Here is an 18,701-nt window from a genome sequence, read left to right on the forward strand (position 1 = left end):
CCATTTTCATAATTATAATCATGTTGGACTGTGATCGTTACTGGGCATTTCTGGTTGTATTGCAGCTAAGCCATCATGCCAGCCTCATAATTACTTTTTTAAAAAGCTGTAAGTAGAAACAAACCAAGAGAGGCAGTATCCTCAAATAGCTCAGTAAAACAAAAGAGATATGCACATTTATAAAAACAATAAAATTCAGCCAAGAAAAACCATAGCCAAAAAGCATTTTCAGCCTAAAAGCTAACTTTCCACTTCTAGCCAAAGTCCTCTGATAAATACACCCAATTCCTACACCTCTGCCCCTACATACAGAAGACACTGGGCTAATTCAGTTACTGCCTTTCTTCATCCTGCCATCCAGATGAGCACACCTGAGACAACCCATATATGCAGACACTGGCCAAAAACGCAGCTATTAAATCAAGGCTCTCCAGGCAATGTTCCAGGAGAGCAAAGTGCACAGGTCAAATGATGTCTAAGTGACTGAGTGTGAGACCTTTGTCTGTATTCCCATCTCAGCCAGAAGATACAGGAGAGCAAGGAGGGGCCATACCTAATAGAAGGGGAAAAGAACACATCTTTCCTAGAGTGCTACTAACTGATCATATTCCTGCTCTGCAGAATTTCCCTTGGCCTCATTCTTCCTCACATGTCTGAAACGGGCTACATCTTTTTTGGGATCTTCAGCTCAATTTTTCTCCCTACCTCAGTTAAAAGGCTGGAGCATTTTCTACAATTTTGGACTCTCTAAAATGCCTACACTTCCATATGTGGTCTAGTGAGAAGGCAACAATTGTATGCTGTAAATGGTTATTCCTGGCAAACTTTCTTAAAAAAATCTTTTTACTTCAGCTTTTCTTTCCTCAATTATCTCACAAAGCTTCAGCAAAATACAAAGGAAATCTTATAGTGTAGACATTTCACAGACATAGAAAAGACACTCCTGCTTGAACCCAAAGTGCATATGGTTAGGTCTGAAAGGAGAAAATACAGGCAATAAGAGAAATTTTAATTCTCCTTAAAATATTTTTCCATTTTATGGTAAATATCTGTGAGACAAGTCACAATTTATTGTGTTGCAATAAACTACCACTACAGCATAACTTCAAGTGATTTTAAGTTATAGTAGCATTTTCATTTCACACATATGCAGAGATTAACCCAATCTAAAAGTGCAAGGTTCCCTGCCATTATTTCCTAGAGTTATACCCTAGAGACACAAGGTCAGCAACTTCTAAGGACAACTTCAAGTCTTAATCATCTTTACAAATCCCAGTGCCTGACCCATGACCCATAGTGTGCAATCAATGCATGAACAACATATAACCTGATGCCTGGTACATATTAGATGCTTAACAAAATACACACAGGATTATAGGTCCAATGTTCTTTGATTAATCTATCCACAGGGGTTGGTGTTCACCTCTTACTGGTGTGTTAGTCTAAATGAGCTATCACAGAGATGGACTCAAGATATTAGGTAGGCTATTCCTTTCCTCCATGTGGACCAGGAAAACTGTACAACTTTCATCCCAGACTGGTTCGACAGCCTAACATACTCTTAAGCATGGCTAGGCAGCCATAGGCCATCTGAAGGCCACATTGTTTATTTCTGAATTATTAGTACACTTGTTTTATTTGTCTTATGAGACGCCCAAGAGCTGAGAGAGCCAACAGAAGGTAATCTCTACCTACCCCCAGAAGGAACTTAAGTCTTTAAAAGGAAAAAAGGCAAATGCAGCAAAAATAAGAGGTGCCACATACTGAGCATGTGCCAGGCTTATAAGCTGCATTTTCTAAGACTGTTTCTGATTAATCCAACAACCCTAATAAAACTGACAATATCCCCATTTTGCAAAAGAAGAAATGGGATCAGAGAGTTTGAGTCACTTGCCTGAGACCACTCAGTTTGTTAAGCCACAAAGACAGGATTTTAATTCCAAGAATGCCTGGCTCCAGAACTTGTCTTCTTGTAATCTAGTTAGGGGAGTACAAGAAATGTTGCCTTATTTGCTGACACAACTAGCTTTCAAGGTACAAAAATAATAAAATACCATGCTACGGAAATGTCATGTCATTTACTTTTTTTGTATTCTTTTCACCCCCACATCTTACTTGGCAACCATTATAGACCTGGTGACAATATTACTAAAAAGTTCTCCTAAATAACTCTATGACAGTTCTTCCCCAAACGGAAGTCCTAATTAATACACCTTAACAGTCCTGACGAAATTGGCATCACCATTCCATTTTATAGATGAGGAAAACTGAGGCTTAGAGAGGTCAAATAACGTGTCTTAGGCCCCAGGTCTAGTAAGTGAAACTAATACAAACCCTCAACAAGCATCCTACAGCTTCAATCAAATTAAAGTCACAGTAATAGCAAAAATTACTTGATAAACAAGAGCACCTATCCAGACAAATCACAGTTTCCATGTCATCATTACTGACTACACCTTAACACTTTTGTGGTTCTAAAACAGGGTTCTCAAAGTTTGGGTCCTGGATCAGCAGCAGCAATCACCTGGGAACTTGTTAGAAATGCAAATTCTCAGAACCAGTGAATCAAACTCTGGGTAGGGCCCAGTGAACTGTGGTTTAGCAAGTCTTCCATGTGATTCTGATGCGTGCCAAGGTTTCAGAACCACTGCTCTAAGATCTATGCTTCAATCTGGCACAGATTAGAAACAACTGGGAATATTTAAAAAGCCCAAACCCCAGGCCCCACCTACAGAAATTCTAACTCCTTTAGCCTGGGGTGGTGCCTAGGCATTGGTATTTTTAAAAACACCCCCAGATGCTGAGCACTGCTCTAAAATAACCTGTTGGCCCTGACCCCTGGCCCCACCTACACCAGCCACTCCTGGGTTGCCATCTGTCTCCTCAAACCACTGGGAGGCCTTAAACCAATTGAGTTCCAAAGTCTTCCTATTGTTCTCTGAAAGTTCCAAACACTTCCCTGAAGACACTATTGGGAAGACCTCCCCAACACATTCCCCAAGGAAAGGTCAGGCCCCACCAGGCCTCCTGCCTGGGACTCTTCACATCAGGGCCTTGTTCTGTCACTCCTACATAAAGCTTGCTTCTTAATTCCTTTATTGAAGGTCAGGCCCTGCACCTGCTTCCCTGATTATGTTTGTTCCAGCCCCTTTCTCTGCAATAGTGCTGTTTTAGCCTTGACCTCTGGCCACACTTGTATCTACCATCCTCTGTACAGATCCTTGATGGTCACCTGCTCACTCCTGGCTGACTACCCACCTTTGAGCTTGGATCCTCCTTTCTTCTCCATAGGCTACAATGCTGGGAGAAAATCCTAAACCTCCTAGAGAAGAAATTCCTTGAAAGACTCCACAACCAACTGAAACCAGAGCCCATTGAGGTTTGCCAGCCTTAATAACAGCTCCCATAGACAGTGTGTTCCAAGTGCCAGACACCAGGCCTACCCTATCTTATTTTATTTAACCAGTTCTCCAAGGTCAAATGTCAATTTTAATGAAGCGTCACTTTATAGTTATGTAGTTTATTCTCTTGGAAACAAGATAATTGTGATACTAAAATCTGGATTAAATGAGTATATGACTGTTTTTGATATTTTAAACAGGAAAATTCCTCACAGTTACCATTATGCCTATAACTAATTATTCTTCCAGAGAGAGAATCCAGGCAACACATACATTTACAACATAAATACTGTACTGACCATTGTGAGGCTCCATTCTTTAACATTCGAAGTCCTAACACCAACATTATCAAAAGCAGCACAGAACAACCTAATCCAACATTATCAAGTGCTTGAAATTGCTCCATTCTCCCACCACTTTTCTTTCTTCAACTTATGGCAAAATGTCCTTGGAGGAGGCACTGTGGCTTCACTTGGCACAAATAAGCAAATTTTAAGATTTTTAATATAAGTTTTAGATCCTTAAAGTCCCTAGTTTGAAAAACAATGGGGATTCAGCTTCAACATAAATTTTGGAGGGAACATGAACATTCCCATCAGAGTAGCTTCCTCCACCACCACTGCTGCATAAATTAGATACAGTGGTCCCCCCTTACCTGTGGTTTTCCTTTCTGCAGTTTCAGTTACCAATAGTCAACTATGGTCCAAAAATATTAAATGGGAAATTATAGAAATAAACAATGCATGTTTTAAATTGTATGTCATTCTGAGTAGTGTGATGAGACCTCGTGTTGTTCTGCATGGGAGGAGAATCATGCCTTGGTCCAGCATATGCACACTGTATACTACCCAATCCATTAGTCACTTAGTAGCTGACTGGGTTATCAGATAAAAAGAAAAAAATATAGTATATATAGGATTTGTGTACTATCTGCACTATTATGCATCCACTGAGGGTCTTGGAATGTACTCCCTCCCCTCCAGTAAGGGGGGACTACTGTGGCTTATCAATAGTCTACTAAATTGCTAGTCAATGCCTGTTATTTGGCTTCATCTTCTACTTCTACAACAGCCTTGTATATTGCCAATAAAAGTTTCCTTTTTGAAACTCTTCAATTTCTTATCTGTCTGTTCCTTTTAGCCATATTAATTGACCTCTCTTGATCTTCCAAGCCTATAAACAAAGACATCCTTCAAGGTTGTGTTTCCAGTATCATTTCATTCTGAAATTCCAATCATTCTCACTTCCAACTGTGCCGGAAACCAAAATATTCTAAGCTACAGTCATCACCTTGACCCTAAAATCAATTCTCCTTGACCTTCATTAATGGTACCACTATTCTGCAGGTCACAATTTTCTGGACAATACTTTTTTCTTAACCCTGACTCTTAACTACTGTCCAAAAATTTCCTATCCATTATTCAGGCCCATTTCAAATGCTACCCTCTCCATGAAGCCTTTTTCCAAATGAATGTACTTTCTGTTTTGAAAACTCAGAGCTAGATTTTTACTGCTCTTATTATACTACTTTATACCAAAGTAAACTCTATCATTTAGAGCTGTGTCTAATCTCTGCTCTTAGATTTAAAATCCCTTAATGGAAAAAATTGATTTGGTCTTTGTATTCCTTAGTACTTATTACATGCCTTGAACATGACAGCTGTTCAATAAATAACAAATGCTTTGGATGGTAGTAACCTGATTCTGTAGTCTTCCCCAGCCACACCACACGTCTCCCTCCTCTGTGCTATCTCATGGGTCTGTGCCCTTGCTCATGTGGTTTCCTCTACCAGACATGTCCCACTCCCTCATTTCTGCTTCAGAGACTTCAACTCACCCTTCATAATCTAACATGGACACCATCTCTCCTTTGGTGAAACTCCTCCCAACCCTTACTAGAGGTAATCACTTCTTCTTTGTGCCTCTAGTGATTACAGATACGGAAGATCTTTTGTGCAGGACTTCAAATACTGAAAAAAAATAACTGGATGTGGAGCTGATGTGAACCACCAATGGCTACTCAGTTATGTAACAGCAGCCCAGTCCCCGGGTTGTGAACATAATGGAGAAATAAAAACTTAACTGGTTATAGAATATTTCATGTCATAAGAATCTGACCAATTTCAGAATAAAGGTTATAACCAACCAGAGCATAGGAGAAATCCCAGATGTGAAAGATGAATGACACACTTGAAATAGAAAAGCTGACCACACCAACCTTTTTTTCTTTTTAAAAAAATTGATATGTAATAGCTGTATATATTTTTGGGGGACATGATATTTTGATACCTGTCTATAATATGTAATGATCAAATCAGGGTAACTGGGATATTCATCACACTGAACACTTATCTTCTCTGCCAACACCAACTTTAGATGATGAACTCAAGATAGTAGAGAGAGACCTTTCCAAAAGAGCTGTTGTATCACCCACTTCAGATTCTCAAGCTGTTATTAACACAAATCTCAATATAGGGTAGTTAGGCACACTCCTATCTGCAGCGCAACTAGGATTTCTAGTAAATAAAAATCATAAACATATAAAGGCAGTACAATGTATACATACATCTTTTTTAACATAAACTTTTTAAATGTCCTTTTTTCCTTAGCATAAGATATATAGATACATATGTGTGTGTGTGTGTGTGTGTATATATATATATATATATATACACACTGTATGTCATATCATATCTTAAGGATTTAAAAACTATACTTTAAGGTAAGGCATATAAACTGTTAAAACTTTCATCTGTTTCAGATCAAATCCCAGATTATCACAGGTAGGCTGTCTGTGCCTTCATTAAAATTCATTGTTCATACCTATATTTCTTCCACTAGACAGCAGGCTTCTCAAGAGCAGCCATTACATCTCACCTTTCACCTGCCCTGATGTCTAGCACAAGGAAGATACTTCATACTCATGAAATTAACAAATGAATGACAGAGCTATTTTTTCATAAGCCTCAATTTGTAAATTATTTTAGAAATAAGTTCTCAATTAGTCATGACTGGTTTTGTTGCTAGAAATCTTTATGACAAACTTTGTGTAAGCTTCAAGTTACTTTAAAACTATGAGAAATCACATTATCAGTTTGAAAAGGACAGTAAGAAAAAAAGAGGAGCTAATAGCCAGAGTATTTAGTCAATTACCAAGTGGGAAAAAAGTCTCTCTCTGTTATTTTGGTAAGCAGATTGACTGCTTTCTGGTACTGGTGGTTATAACACTAGGTAGAAGGGGAAATGGAGGGCAGCTGTTAGGTGTTGCCTAAAACAAGATCAATACTCTTTGTGCGGTATCCAGCCCTGTGATTTCAAAATGGATGTGTGCTTAATTCACTCCAACATGTGAATGTGTCTTATACCTCTCATTAAAGAGGCTGTGGGTAAGGCCAGAGGCATGCCAACCCTGTGTCTGTGCCTGTCTGTCAGAGGCACATGTATGAGTCAGGTCAGAGATGGCCACAGACACACCAGCTTACTGCTCTCCCATATGGGTTTCTTCTCTATCACAGAAGAGAAACGAAGACACCTAGCTTCTCAACTACTTTAAGAGATTGGCAAAAACATTTATTGTTCAGGTTTATTAGCTACAGATAATCAGGATCATCAACTTTTAAAGCAGGAAGATAACACGGAAATCATTCAGTGTGGTAGCTCTCAAATATGTTAGCCATGAACGCCTTTCTCCATAAGAATGAATATTGAAGACCAATATGTAAAACAAAGGTCAGAGAAGAAATCTTTGCTAACCTTCTGGAAACCATGAAGGAGATTCATGGAACCCTCTAACGTCCATCACAATATAATGTAAAAGCCTCTGATCTATTCATACCCATCAGGATGGCTATTACTGAAAAAAAAAAAAAAAAGAAAAAAACAAGTGTTGGCAAGAACATGGAGAAACAGGAACCCTTGTGCATTGCCGATGCACTGTAAAATGGTGCAGCTGCTAGGGAAAACAGTATGGCAATTCATCAAAAATTTAAAAATAGAATCAGCATATGATCCAGTGAATTCTACTCCTAGGTGTACACCCCAAAGTATTGAAAACAGCCACTTGAATAGCTATTTGTACAATCATGTTCAAGAAGCATTATTCACAATAACCAAAAAATGGATACAGCTCAAGTGTCCATTGATGGATTAATGGATAAACAAAATGTGGTCTATACGTACAATGGAAGATTACTCAGCTGAAAAAAGAAGGGGATTCTGGCACATGCTACAACATGGATGAAATGTGAAGATACTATGCTAAGTGAATAGGCCAGTCACAAAAGGACAAATATTTTATGAGTCCACTAATATGAAGTAACTAGAATAGTCAAATTCATAGAAACAAAGTGGATGAGTGGTTGCCAAGGGATGGGGGCAGGGGGATTGGGGAGTTGCTGTTTAATGGGTACAGAGTTTCAGTTTTGGAAGAAGAAAAGAATTCAGTGCTGATGGTTACACAACAATGTGAATGTACTTAATGCCACTGAAGTCTACCCTAAAAAATGGTTAAGTAGGGCTGGGCACGGTGGTTCACACCTGCAATCCCAGAACTTTGGGAGGCCAAGGCGAACGGATCACCTGAGGTCAGGAGTTTGAGACCAGTCTGTCCAAAAAGGCAAAATGGCCAGCTTCTACTAAAAAATACAAAAATTAGCTGGGCGTGGTAGTGTGCACCTGTTAATACCAGCTACTCGAAAGGCTGAGGCACAAGAATCACTTGAACCTGGGAGGCAGAGGTTGCAGTGAGCCAAAATTATGCCACTGTACTCCAGCCTGGTGACAGAATGAGACTGTTTCAAAAATAATAATTAAAAAAAAGGTTAAGAGGGTAAATTTTATGTATACTTCATCACAATTGAAACAAAAACAAACCTAAAATTAGCTGGGTATGGTGGCACATGCCTGTAATCCCAGCTACTTGAAAGGCTGAGGCAAGAAAATTGCTTGAACCGGAGGCTGCAGTTAGCTGAGATTGTGCCCCTGCACTCCAGTCTGGGTGACAGAACGAGGCTCTGTCTTGAAAGAAAAAAAAAGAAAAAAAGAAAAGATATGTTATACATATAGGCAATAGCGTTCCATCTGAAATGCAATTCTGTGCGAGGTACTTCTGTCTGTGTCACTTACTCCCCCATACTTCCATGGCTCCCCATGACCAGTGAATAAAGCTTAACTTCTACAAAAGCCATTCAAGGCCCTTAAAGGACTGGGATTCACCTCCTCTCCAGACACACCACTCACTCACTGTTGCCTGATGCATGACAGCCTTAACATCACCACAAGGCTGGTAGCTCCGTACATCTGCTTCTCAACTCCAGCCCTTCTCTTGGCCTCACCTTCTCTCCAACTTGACCTGTTAACTGAGCCAGTTAATCATTTCCAGGTAGTAAGCCCACTCCCCAAGATCCTCTCAGCCCCAAGCTAGGTGTCCCCCACGTGCCCTGTAATATCTCTGCACCCCTGTACCACGGCACCTACCAACCTGTGTTGTAGTAATCTGAACTCCTCTACTGTAGGCTCCTGACCAAATGTCACTCATCTCTGTACACTGAGAAGCTAGACCCTGCCTGGTTGTGGCTGGCCCTCAGGGAATGTTGATGGAACAAACACATTTGTTGGTAAAGCCAAGACGAGATCTGGTGGCTCTTTCCACTGCTACAGCTGATGGCTTCTCCTGATAATGTGAGCTCTTATTTAGAAAAGAACTGCATGCATCTTAGATGCAAAGAAATAACTCATTCTCCTGAGTTATCCAATACCACCTGAGTTATTGCCAATTTTCTGGGATGGAGAAGGTAGTGGAGGAGTGGACCACAAAAAAAGAAAAGCCTTCTTTTTCTCATTTCATAGACATCCATTATTTTTCAAAAAATGAGGAAGACTCTTCCTGGCAGTTTAACTTAAGTGATCATAATTTAAATCAACCCACTGAGAACTCATGTTTTATATTCAGTGACCTACAAACTGGTAAGACCTTGAGGACAAGCAGTCTGCAATGGAAAAAAAAAATTATTTGAAGGCCATGTCCTCAGCTCCATGACTTTTTAGGCCTGGTGGAAGACAGGCTTAGCCAAAGAGGAAATATTTTTAGACATGAGTGCTTCAGAGCTATAAAAATAGGCTAAGTGATTAGCACACTTGTTAAAGCCCCAGAGTACTCTGACCACAGGACCAAGTAAATATAGCAAGCAGAAACACGCTGGATTTATACATTTTTGTACATCTATCAACAAGATCTGAAGCAGCTTTCTCTGAAGCACAACTTGAGTGGTAAGTCTATGAGACCTACATCAACTAGTGTGGTGACTGGTCTCCCTCCCATCTCCTTCTTCAACAGTTCCACTGGACGTCTCATGTGCCCAGACATTACAAGGAAGGCCACCGTTTTCATCAATGTCATGCTCTCTCCGGAAGATCCCAAAGTTTTGTGAACTATCTACCACACCTGATTTCTGACTTCCTCCAGAACCCCAGAATAAGTAGACTGAGTCAGAGGTCCCTGAGGCCAACTATGCTTAGAGGCTGCTGCACCTTCATAGCAAAGGCTGCCCTTAATGGCTCTCATGGTTTGCTCCAGAGAGGAAAAAGTTATAGGTCAGTTGCATCTCTCAGGGCTGGCATTTCTGGGTTTATGATTGTCTCTGTTTGCATCATATCTCGAACTCTGCCATCAGCACAAGTTGTCTTCCCTGACTTCAACAATCAGCAAAAGGTGTTCTGTTGAGGATGTTAAGTACCACCACCACGACCAGCTGATTTGTTCTTTTTTTTTTTTTTGAGAAGGAGCCTTGCTCTGCTGGCCAGGCTGGAGTGCAGTAGTGCAATCTTGGCTCACTGCATCCTCTGCTTCCTGGGTTCAAGTGATTCTCCCACCTCAGCCTCCTAAGTAGCTGGGATTACAGGCATGTGCCATCATGCTTGGCTAATTTTTGTGTTTTTCGTAGAGACGGGGTTTCACTATGTTGGCCAGGCTGGTCCCAAACTCCGGACTTCAAGTGATCTGCTCACCTTGGCCTCCCAAAGTGATGGGATTACAGGTGTGAGCCACCACAGCTGGCCTGGTTTGTTCTTAAAACAGTTAAATTAATTGACCAGGCTCCTTTATTAGACTTTAAATTTTACATTTCAAAAAGTATTTCTAAGAGGCAAAGCAAATATGCCCCCATTTTTAGACAGAATTCTGTTATATGATTTTTTAAAAAAATTCGGTAAGCATGTAGGTTTCATAATAACCCAGACAACCTCTTCCAGACTTCTCACCACCCACAAATTCTGAAAAGGGAAAGGGATAACCAGACATGTCAACAACATCAACCCAGTCTTAGGTTATATTTAAGAATCTCTGGAAGATACTGGAAATTTTCCAGGTAGAGGAGAGTTAGAAATCCAAACATCTCTCCAGGAAGACTAATATGACAATGTTTGTCATGATGAGCAGGTTTTTTTCGTTTAGTTTTTGCTGAAAGGACCAATTAAGAGGCTCCCATGACAATTCAGGTTAACACACCTGGTCTAGAAACTGCAAATTGGAGGGCAGAAAAAACAGCCCTCCCTGGACAGAAAAGTTACAGAGCCTTTTCTGGTATGGAGACACGGATTGTGACCGCCATCTTCAGAGTACATGTGGCTGGAAAAACAACTGCAGTAACAGGAGGAGCAAGCTCTCTGGAAAAAGTTGGAGGGCTGAGAGGGAAGGAATATAATGAATTAGATCTTGGCAGGTGAGTTTGAGTCTACTATGGGCAGAAGCATAGCAGCACAGCATCCTGATGGAGACGACCAGCAGGTGACTAACTTTTCAGTCCAGAGACAAGGAAACATCAACAGCCCAACAAAGAATTAGGGATGCACTGATTCCAGGGAGCCACAGAGGATCCCCTGCCATGGATGCCACACTCCCACAATACAGCACAGGACAGAGGTGCAGGCAGAACTGAATTCAGCCTCGGGGATTTATAGGCAGCAGAACAGAAGAGAGACTCAAGTTCTGGCCCTGGCTCTGCCTCTGACCCTTGACTCCAGGAACCATCTCTGCAGGGGTGATTATTATAATGGTCACATGAAATGAAAGAAATCAAAATTCTTTGATCAGAATAAAGGGTCATATTTTGTAGAGTGGTTTTAGCTCTATAAAAACCAGTAAATGGTAGACTATCTTTCTCATCAATCTATGTTAAGTCTTAACATCTTTAGAATTATTGGAACTCACTATATCAAATCTCTTCAGACAGTTAAGACAATCTAAGAGAAATCCTCACTAGATCAGGTGTGATGGGTCTATTTGAAAGCAGCTAATATTTATCGGACACTAATGTTATTCTAGGAGCTTGTAAATTAGTTCATTTGACTTTCACAACTGTGAGGTGAGTCTCATTATTCCCAGGTAAGTAAAGAGGCAGAGAGGAGTTAAGTGATTCACCTAAGGTTCCTGAAGGCAGGATAGGAAAGCTAGCAACTAAACCCTGGCAGGGACCTCATAGCCTTACTTTTGAGCTTAGAATACCACTACTGGAAAAAAATCCCATCACAAACATAACAGGTGGAGCCACAGAGAGCAGCCACATTATCTTCCTGTGATCCCGGTAGAGCTAGAGATAAGGATAAGCTACCACAGATAAGGAAGAAAGAAGGGAGAGGGAAAGAAAGAAGAAACTCAAGCAAGGGGCAAGTGATTAAAGCTGGAGGCAGGACACAGCAGGAAATCACCAAAACCTGACTGAATGAAGTGCCATTTCTGCTCTACAAAATGTTCAAACATATGCCATAGCATTATTTTCTGTTGCCTGTTAGCCCTACCTCTTCTACCTTCTGGAAATGACAGTATCTCCAATCCCACCCCAAGTCCAATAATTAATATGCTAATAGAGGGTGGTGTTACATCTCAGTACCTCAACCAAGAGCAGAGAACAGCCCAACAAAGATTAAGCAACAACTCGGGATGTGGGAGAAAAACATGACAGACACATCTGATGCCCTTGAGTAGGATGGTAACAACTGGGAATACAAATATTCCCTCCAAAGTCAAAGGACAGCTGGCTGGGTACAGTGGCTCACGCCTATAATCCCAGCACTTTGGGAGGCCGAGGCAGGAGGATCACGAGGTCAAGAGATTGAGACCATCCTAACCAACATGGTGAAACCCCATCTCTATTAAAAATACAAAAATTAGCTGGGCGTGGTGGTGGGCACCTGTAGTCCCAGCTACTTGGGAGGCTAAAGCAGGAGAATTGCTCGAACTCAGGAGGTGGAGGTTGCAGTGAGCTGAGATCGGGCCACTGAACTCCAATGTGGTAACAGAGCAAGACTTCGTCTCAAAAAAAAAAAAAAAAAAGGAGAGCTTACAGCCAGGTAACTGTGCAGGTCTCCTGTGATCCTGAAACTTCTCCTAGGTGTCTGAACTGCTTTTCAAGCAAACTTCAACAGAGTTGTAGAAAAGAATAAAGCTAAAAAAAAAAAAAAAAAGTACGAAACAACTCTGATCACTCTCCTTTTCAACATCAGAAAATGAAAATGCAGAGTTGGGGGCAAGTAGAGGACATGAGAGAACAAATCTAGTGGTCGGGGAGAAGCTTTCAGGTTCACCTGAATCCTTATCAAGCAAGGCAGAGCAACACAAAATGACTGCAGTTTAGCAGGCTCTCCCTGTTCTTACTTTGTCTTTAATAGCCAAAGAACCTCTCTCTCTAGAAAAAATAGGCACCTTTTGCTTTTTAAAAGGGAAAAAACCCAGCACTTCCAGAGGCAAAGGTGGGCGGATCCTGACCTCCTCCTGAGGTCAACAGTTTGAGACCAGCCTGGCCAACATGGCAAAACCCTGTCTCCACTAAACATACAAAAATTAGCTGGGTGTGGTGGCATACACCTGTAATACCAGCTATTCAGGAGGCTAAAGCAGGAGAATCGCTTGAACCCAGGAGGCAGAGGTTGCAGAGAGCTGAGATCACACCTCTGTTCTCCGGCCTTGGACACAGAATAAGACTGTCCCAAAAAAAAAAAAAAAAAAAAGGTGAAAAAAAAAAAAGCAAGCTTTTAGAGAGACTAACCTACTCCCAACCCCCTTTAAGATCCAAATTTTGTCACTTCCTCTAAGAAGTGTAGTGCACTAAAGTGTACCGGAGAGAACGTGAAGTGTCTAAAGTGGAACATCTGAAGTGCCTCATTCCCAGGGAGCCCACTGGCTCCTACAAGTAATCTAATGAAAGCTATGCATTCTCTCTGGGCTCCTCATATGAAAAAAGGCGATGTATGAAACAAAGCTTAGAAAGGATTCATTACTGGAGAAATGCACACAGCTACTAGCTTTCTTCTTTTCTTTTTTTCCTCCTTTATAGAGCAAAAAAACAACTTGTCCCCTACTCAAGGCTCATTTAATCCTATAAGCTTCTTTGCTGACCTAAGTATCCAGTGAAAATAAATTAGCAATCAAAACCAAGTCAGAAGTGTATAATAAGCAAACACATGAAACAAGTTAACTTTAAATATTAACCTGCAGCCTAAGGGTTTTTTTAAAAAAAATTAAAACAAACGAAAGAAATGACAGGCAAAGTAGATACTCTCGGAAAATACACATGTACAAATGGCCTGTGCTCTGATCAAATGTAGTTAAGCATTGAACTTACTTGTCTTACATTGCTTAATTGCTTGAGAAATGCATCAGGTTCCCACAAAATCTATTTAAGTATTTTTCATCTTGCTCAGCACAAACTGGAACACGTGTTTAAAATGACAAAACTATTAAAATTATAAGCAGAACTGCACCTTGACTAACATTTAAAACTACACGAGAAAGTTCAAGAAAATTAAGCTAATGCAAATTAGTAGCATAACCTCAATACTAGTTCGTGATTATATTTTTATGGCTTTACTAAGGTTTAACAATAAAATGGGGAGTAGGTAAAAACTGTTCCTCCTCTTTTCAGAGGCCCCTGAAAGAACAAATTGCAGCATCAGCTGGTATGTGCATTCAAGATTAAGCAAGATCAAACAGGGAATCATGACCAATATGCTCCATCTAAACATTACAGGCCTACCTCAGCAGCTATGATCAGAATGGGGGTGGATATGAGGGGAAAGGAGCAAAAGGACAAGGACAACCACAATGAAGATAATAATTATTATTATTTTTTTTTATTTTTTTTGAGACAGTCTTGCTCTGTCACCAGGTTGGAGTGCAGTGGTGCATTCTCGGCTCACTGCTACCTCTGCCTCCTGGGTTCAAGTGATTCTTCTGCCTCAGCCTCCTGAGTAGCTGTGACCACAGGCACATGCCACCATGCCTGGATAATTTTTTTGTATTTTTAGAAGAGACAGGGTTTTACCATATCGACCAGGCTGGTCTCTAACTCCTGGCCTCACGATCCACCTGCCTCAGCCACCCAAAGTGCTGGGATTACAGACATGAGCCACCGCTCAAGGCCAAAGATAATTATTATAAAGGCAGCTAACTTTCTGTGAACTCGACACTGTGTAAGTGCTTGACATATGCTAATTCATTCAATTCTCTCCCTACAGGGCCAGTACTAGTATTAGTCCTACTTTAGAAATAAGAAAACCAACACACAGAGGTAAAGTAACTTTTCTATGTTAACACAGCATGAGGCAGAGCCAGCATGCAGACCATCCAACTTCCTATACTGAACTGTAGCCCATCTGTACTCAAAACACATCAACTAATTAGTCTCTGGCACTCAATAAGCAAAACAGATTTACCCTATGCCAAAAAGTTGGTCAAGGAGCATAAAGAACGAAGCAATACTGCCTAGAACTGCATGCTACTGGGTAGAGTGCAAAACCAGATCACCTAAACCACCGGAAAAAAAACATTGCTCACAAATGTTTTACAGGAAAGATGGTTTCCTTCCACAGGATTAGAGCTGTCAACTAAAGTAACTGAGGTTCTTCCAAACTGTGTGACATAAGGATGAAACTACTGTTTCTTATGGTCATCCACTTTACAGACTTCTGGTCTCTATAAGCTTTCAGAATGACATTTCTATTATGTGTCCAGCCTATGGCATAAACAGCTTTTTTCCCCTTAAGTTTCAAAAGGCACTGGTCCAGCTACTCAAGGGTTTGATTGACAAGCACAAGCCTGTGTTCTCCATTAATGTCAATCATTTCTCCTCCCTCCTTTAGCAGGTGAAAGCTCCAACACTATACCCATAATTATAGGTGTTGCCCCTCTGCCTTTTAACGCAACACAACGTCCTTTTTTGGCCAATAATGGATGTAGCATTCCACAAACTGAGCACCCTGATTTTCTACAAAAGTTGAAGTGATGCTTTCTACTTAGTATCTAATCCATTTCCACTGCTGTCTTCAAGGACACCAGCCACAAGTTTCTGGACCCATTTCCTATAATGTTACTGGGCTGCTTAAGGCCCTAATATCTTGTTACTAAGATGTTGTTAAAATGTTTTTAAACAAATACATTGTTCTATTTCTGCCCACAACAAATCTCACTCCCACAGCTTTGGGAGATTTTGGTCGAGCCTGGGAATACAAACATACTCAAACTAAACTTTCTCTTGAGTACAACGCTTGGAACTTTTAGGTTAAAGGAGTTACTCCTCCCAGCCCACATACAACATAGATTATGGGGATACTATAACCTAGCAGCCAGGGGAGCCACACAGGAAAAAGGGCAATGTTATGTCCAAAATTATGGTCTCAGAGGAAATGGGAGACTATAAGAAGTCAGATAAATAAAACATTACAGGAATATAGACTTTAGAAGACAATGCAATCAAATAAAAATGTTGCAAAAAACTTGCAGGGAGGAGAAAATTGAGGTATATAATACCTAACAGGAAAGGGTTTTTTTTTGTTTCTGTTTTTAAAAAGCAAGCATGAAAGAGTAGACTTGGTTGGAAACAGATATTGAAAAGCAAACTCTCTCATGACTGTAGCCACTGTAGTACTGTCCCTAAGAAAAATTAGACGACTATAACTGCCTCCCACAACAAAACAAATTGCAAAGGACAGAAATGCTAATATAATCAGCTAGAAAATGAAAACCATGGTTCTCCAATGTGAGCTGAAATGGAATAATTTTTTAAAAATTACAAGCATTACAGTACCCAGGTAATCAATCACACGCACAACTGGGCCTGAATCACAGCCCAGCAGAGCAGTGGAAAAGTCCTGAAGATGCACAATGGATAAGAGACTTGTTCCGGCTGGGTGCGGTGGCTCACACCTGTAATCTCAGCACTTTGGGAGACCAGGCGGGCGGATCACCTGAGGTCAGGAGTTCGAGACCAGCCTGACCCAAATGGTGAAACCCTGTCTCTACTAAAAATACAAAATTAGCCGGGCATGGTGGTGGGGACCTATAATCCCAGCTACTTGGGAGGCCGAGACAGGAGAATCACTTGAACCCGGGAGGCGGCGGTTGCAGTGGGCCAAGATCGCCATTGCACTTCAGCGTGGGCAACAAAAGCAAAACTCCGTCTCAAAAAAAAAAAAAAAAAAAAAAAAAAAAAAAAAAAAAAAAGAGAGAGAGAGAAAGACTAGTTCCGCAGCTTTATCCGCCCCTCCCGCTCTCCTCATAGCCAAAATCGCAAGCTCAGAAGTCTGCACAGACAGCATTATGTCAAAGGTCAAAACAAGACTTCAGCAAGCTTCCATTAGGTGACTTTACAAAGTGCTACAAAAGTCTTGTCTATTATTATTCTTTATAACTCGGCAAGCGAAGGAAACACCGGGGAGAGCCGTTTGGGAGAGAAAACTACTTTGACAGACTACACGATAACAAAATAAAAAATTTAAAAACTGATAAAATAAAATTAAAACCGATCACAGTTCATGTCTCTGGCAGCAAACTCCCGTTGGAGCCGAGCAGCGGCAAACGCGTTACGCCTGAACTTTGTGCACATATAATTCTTTCTTCTCTCGCCCGGCCCGGTTCCAAATACATTCACCGGCCCTCTTCACCGAACCTTCATCGGGCCTTCGGGGCGGCCAGAATTTTCCAAATGAGGAAACTCAGGATTGGCCCGGAACCCTGAATTTTGAGGGGAGTGAGACTTGCGCCCTCACAGGCCCAGACGCGTTTTATTTCAACTACATCGGGGAGGGGCGGTGTGAAAACTCCCGGGTGTCGGGCGGGCGCAGGCCCCTCACGGCCGGTCCCACCAGAGCCTCCACCTCCGGATGGGCGGCCAAGCGCGTGGGCACGCGGCAGGGAGGGCCGCTCACCTGGGCGATGCCGGAGCCCATCAGCCCGCCGCCGATGACCGTCACATGCTTGACGATGATCTTCTTGACTGAGGCCGAGGCGGTGGACGAGGAGGATACGGAACGCACGAACTGCCTCGTGACGAAGGCCATGGTGCGGCAGCAGCGGCGACAGCGACAGGACGCGGGAGGGGAAAGCGCGCGCGGCGGGCAGAAGACCGTCAGCCTCTGGGGGCGGGGACCCAAGTGGCCCTGCAGCCCGCGCGCCCCTGGCGTCCCCGTGACGTCACTAGGGGCCGGGCGGGGCCTCGAGGCCCGCTCCGCCCGTTGGCCTGGGTCTCCCGGGAGCGCTGTCTAACGTCCTGGCGCCGCGCGGGTACAAGTGCGCGGGCTCGCAGCTGTCTGCCGCCGTAGCCCCGGGTGAGCACGAGCTTGGGACCTACTGAGCAGCGGGACTTGGCGGCTGGCGTTCTGGTGTGGGGCCGAGAACAAACCCTTCTTCCGAAAAGCTACTAGCCCGTTGTTAAATGAAGTGAGTGGTGTTGACTTTGTAAATGCTATCCTTTGATGCGTGTGCATATTTCGTCTCTGAAGAAATATGTGCTGCTCAAAATGTGCACCCCTGGCTGATGTTACCAAATAACCAACTCGGGATTATTTAAATCCCGTGGACAATGATTGTTTACCCTAAAAGGGAAAGAAATTTAGACTGCAAACACCCAAAACCAATGTCTAGTGACCCATGAGTTCCAGTGCAAAAATCAGGCTCAGGGAGGGTAAAGGGAGAGTTGACCTTTAGTTGCCCATCTTGACATTGGAGGTCTATCAGTGCAACCTTTGTGGAATAACCAATACTATTAGAAAGCATAGGAAAGAAATGTCAACCGATGGAAGACTTGATTGCAACTTGGCCGATCTTCTCACTCAGGTAAATACTTTCTCATTACTGTTACCTTAGTGATATAGGATTTATATTAATTTATTTGCTTTATGTTTAAATATTGTTAACAAAAACCTTAAACAAATTAAGTTTGGCAGAGTTTATTTGAGCAAAGAAACCGTGAATCAGATAGTACCCTAAACCAGTAAAGGTTCAGAGAGCTCCAGCCAGTAACAGTGGGCAAG

General features: G+C 41.9%; 1 protein-coding gene across 1 annotated transcript in view; it reads right to left on the reverse strand.

The window, feature by feature from the left end:
- HADH (hydroxyacyl-CoA dehydrogenase) overlaps positions 1-17,877 on the reverse strand; it is a 45,450-nt gene extending 27,573 nt beyond the window's left edge. The window contains exon 1 of the mRNA XM_032254827.1: positions 17,598-17,877. Coding sequence (XP_032110718.1) covers positions 17,598-17,729 — 132 coding nt within the window. The 5' untranslated portion in view covers positions 17,730-17,877. The remainder of the gene's footprint in view (positions 1-17,597) is intronic.
- Positions 17,878-18,701: the final 824 nt, after the last annotated feature.

Source organism: Sapajus apella, unplaced genomic scaffold (genome assembly GCF_009761245.1).
Source record: "Sapajus apella isolate SASKATOON/1434 unplaced genomic scaffold, GSC_monkey_1.0 scaffold87, whole genome shotgun sequence".
Lineage (NCBI taxonomy): Eukaryota > Metazoa > Chordata > Mammalia > Primates > Cebidae > Sapajus > Sapajus apella.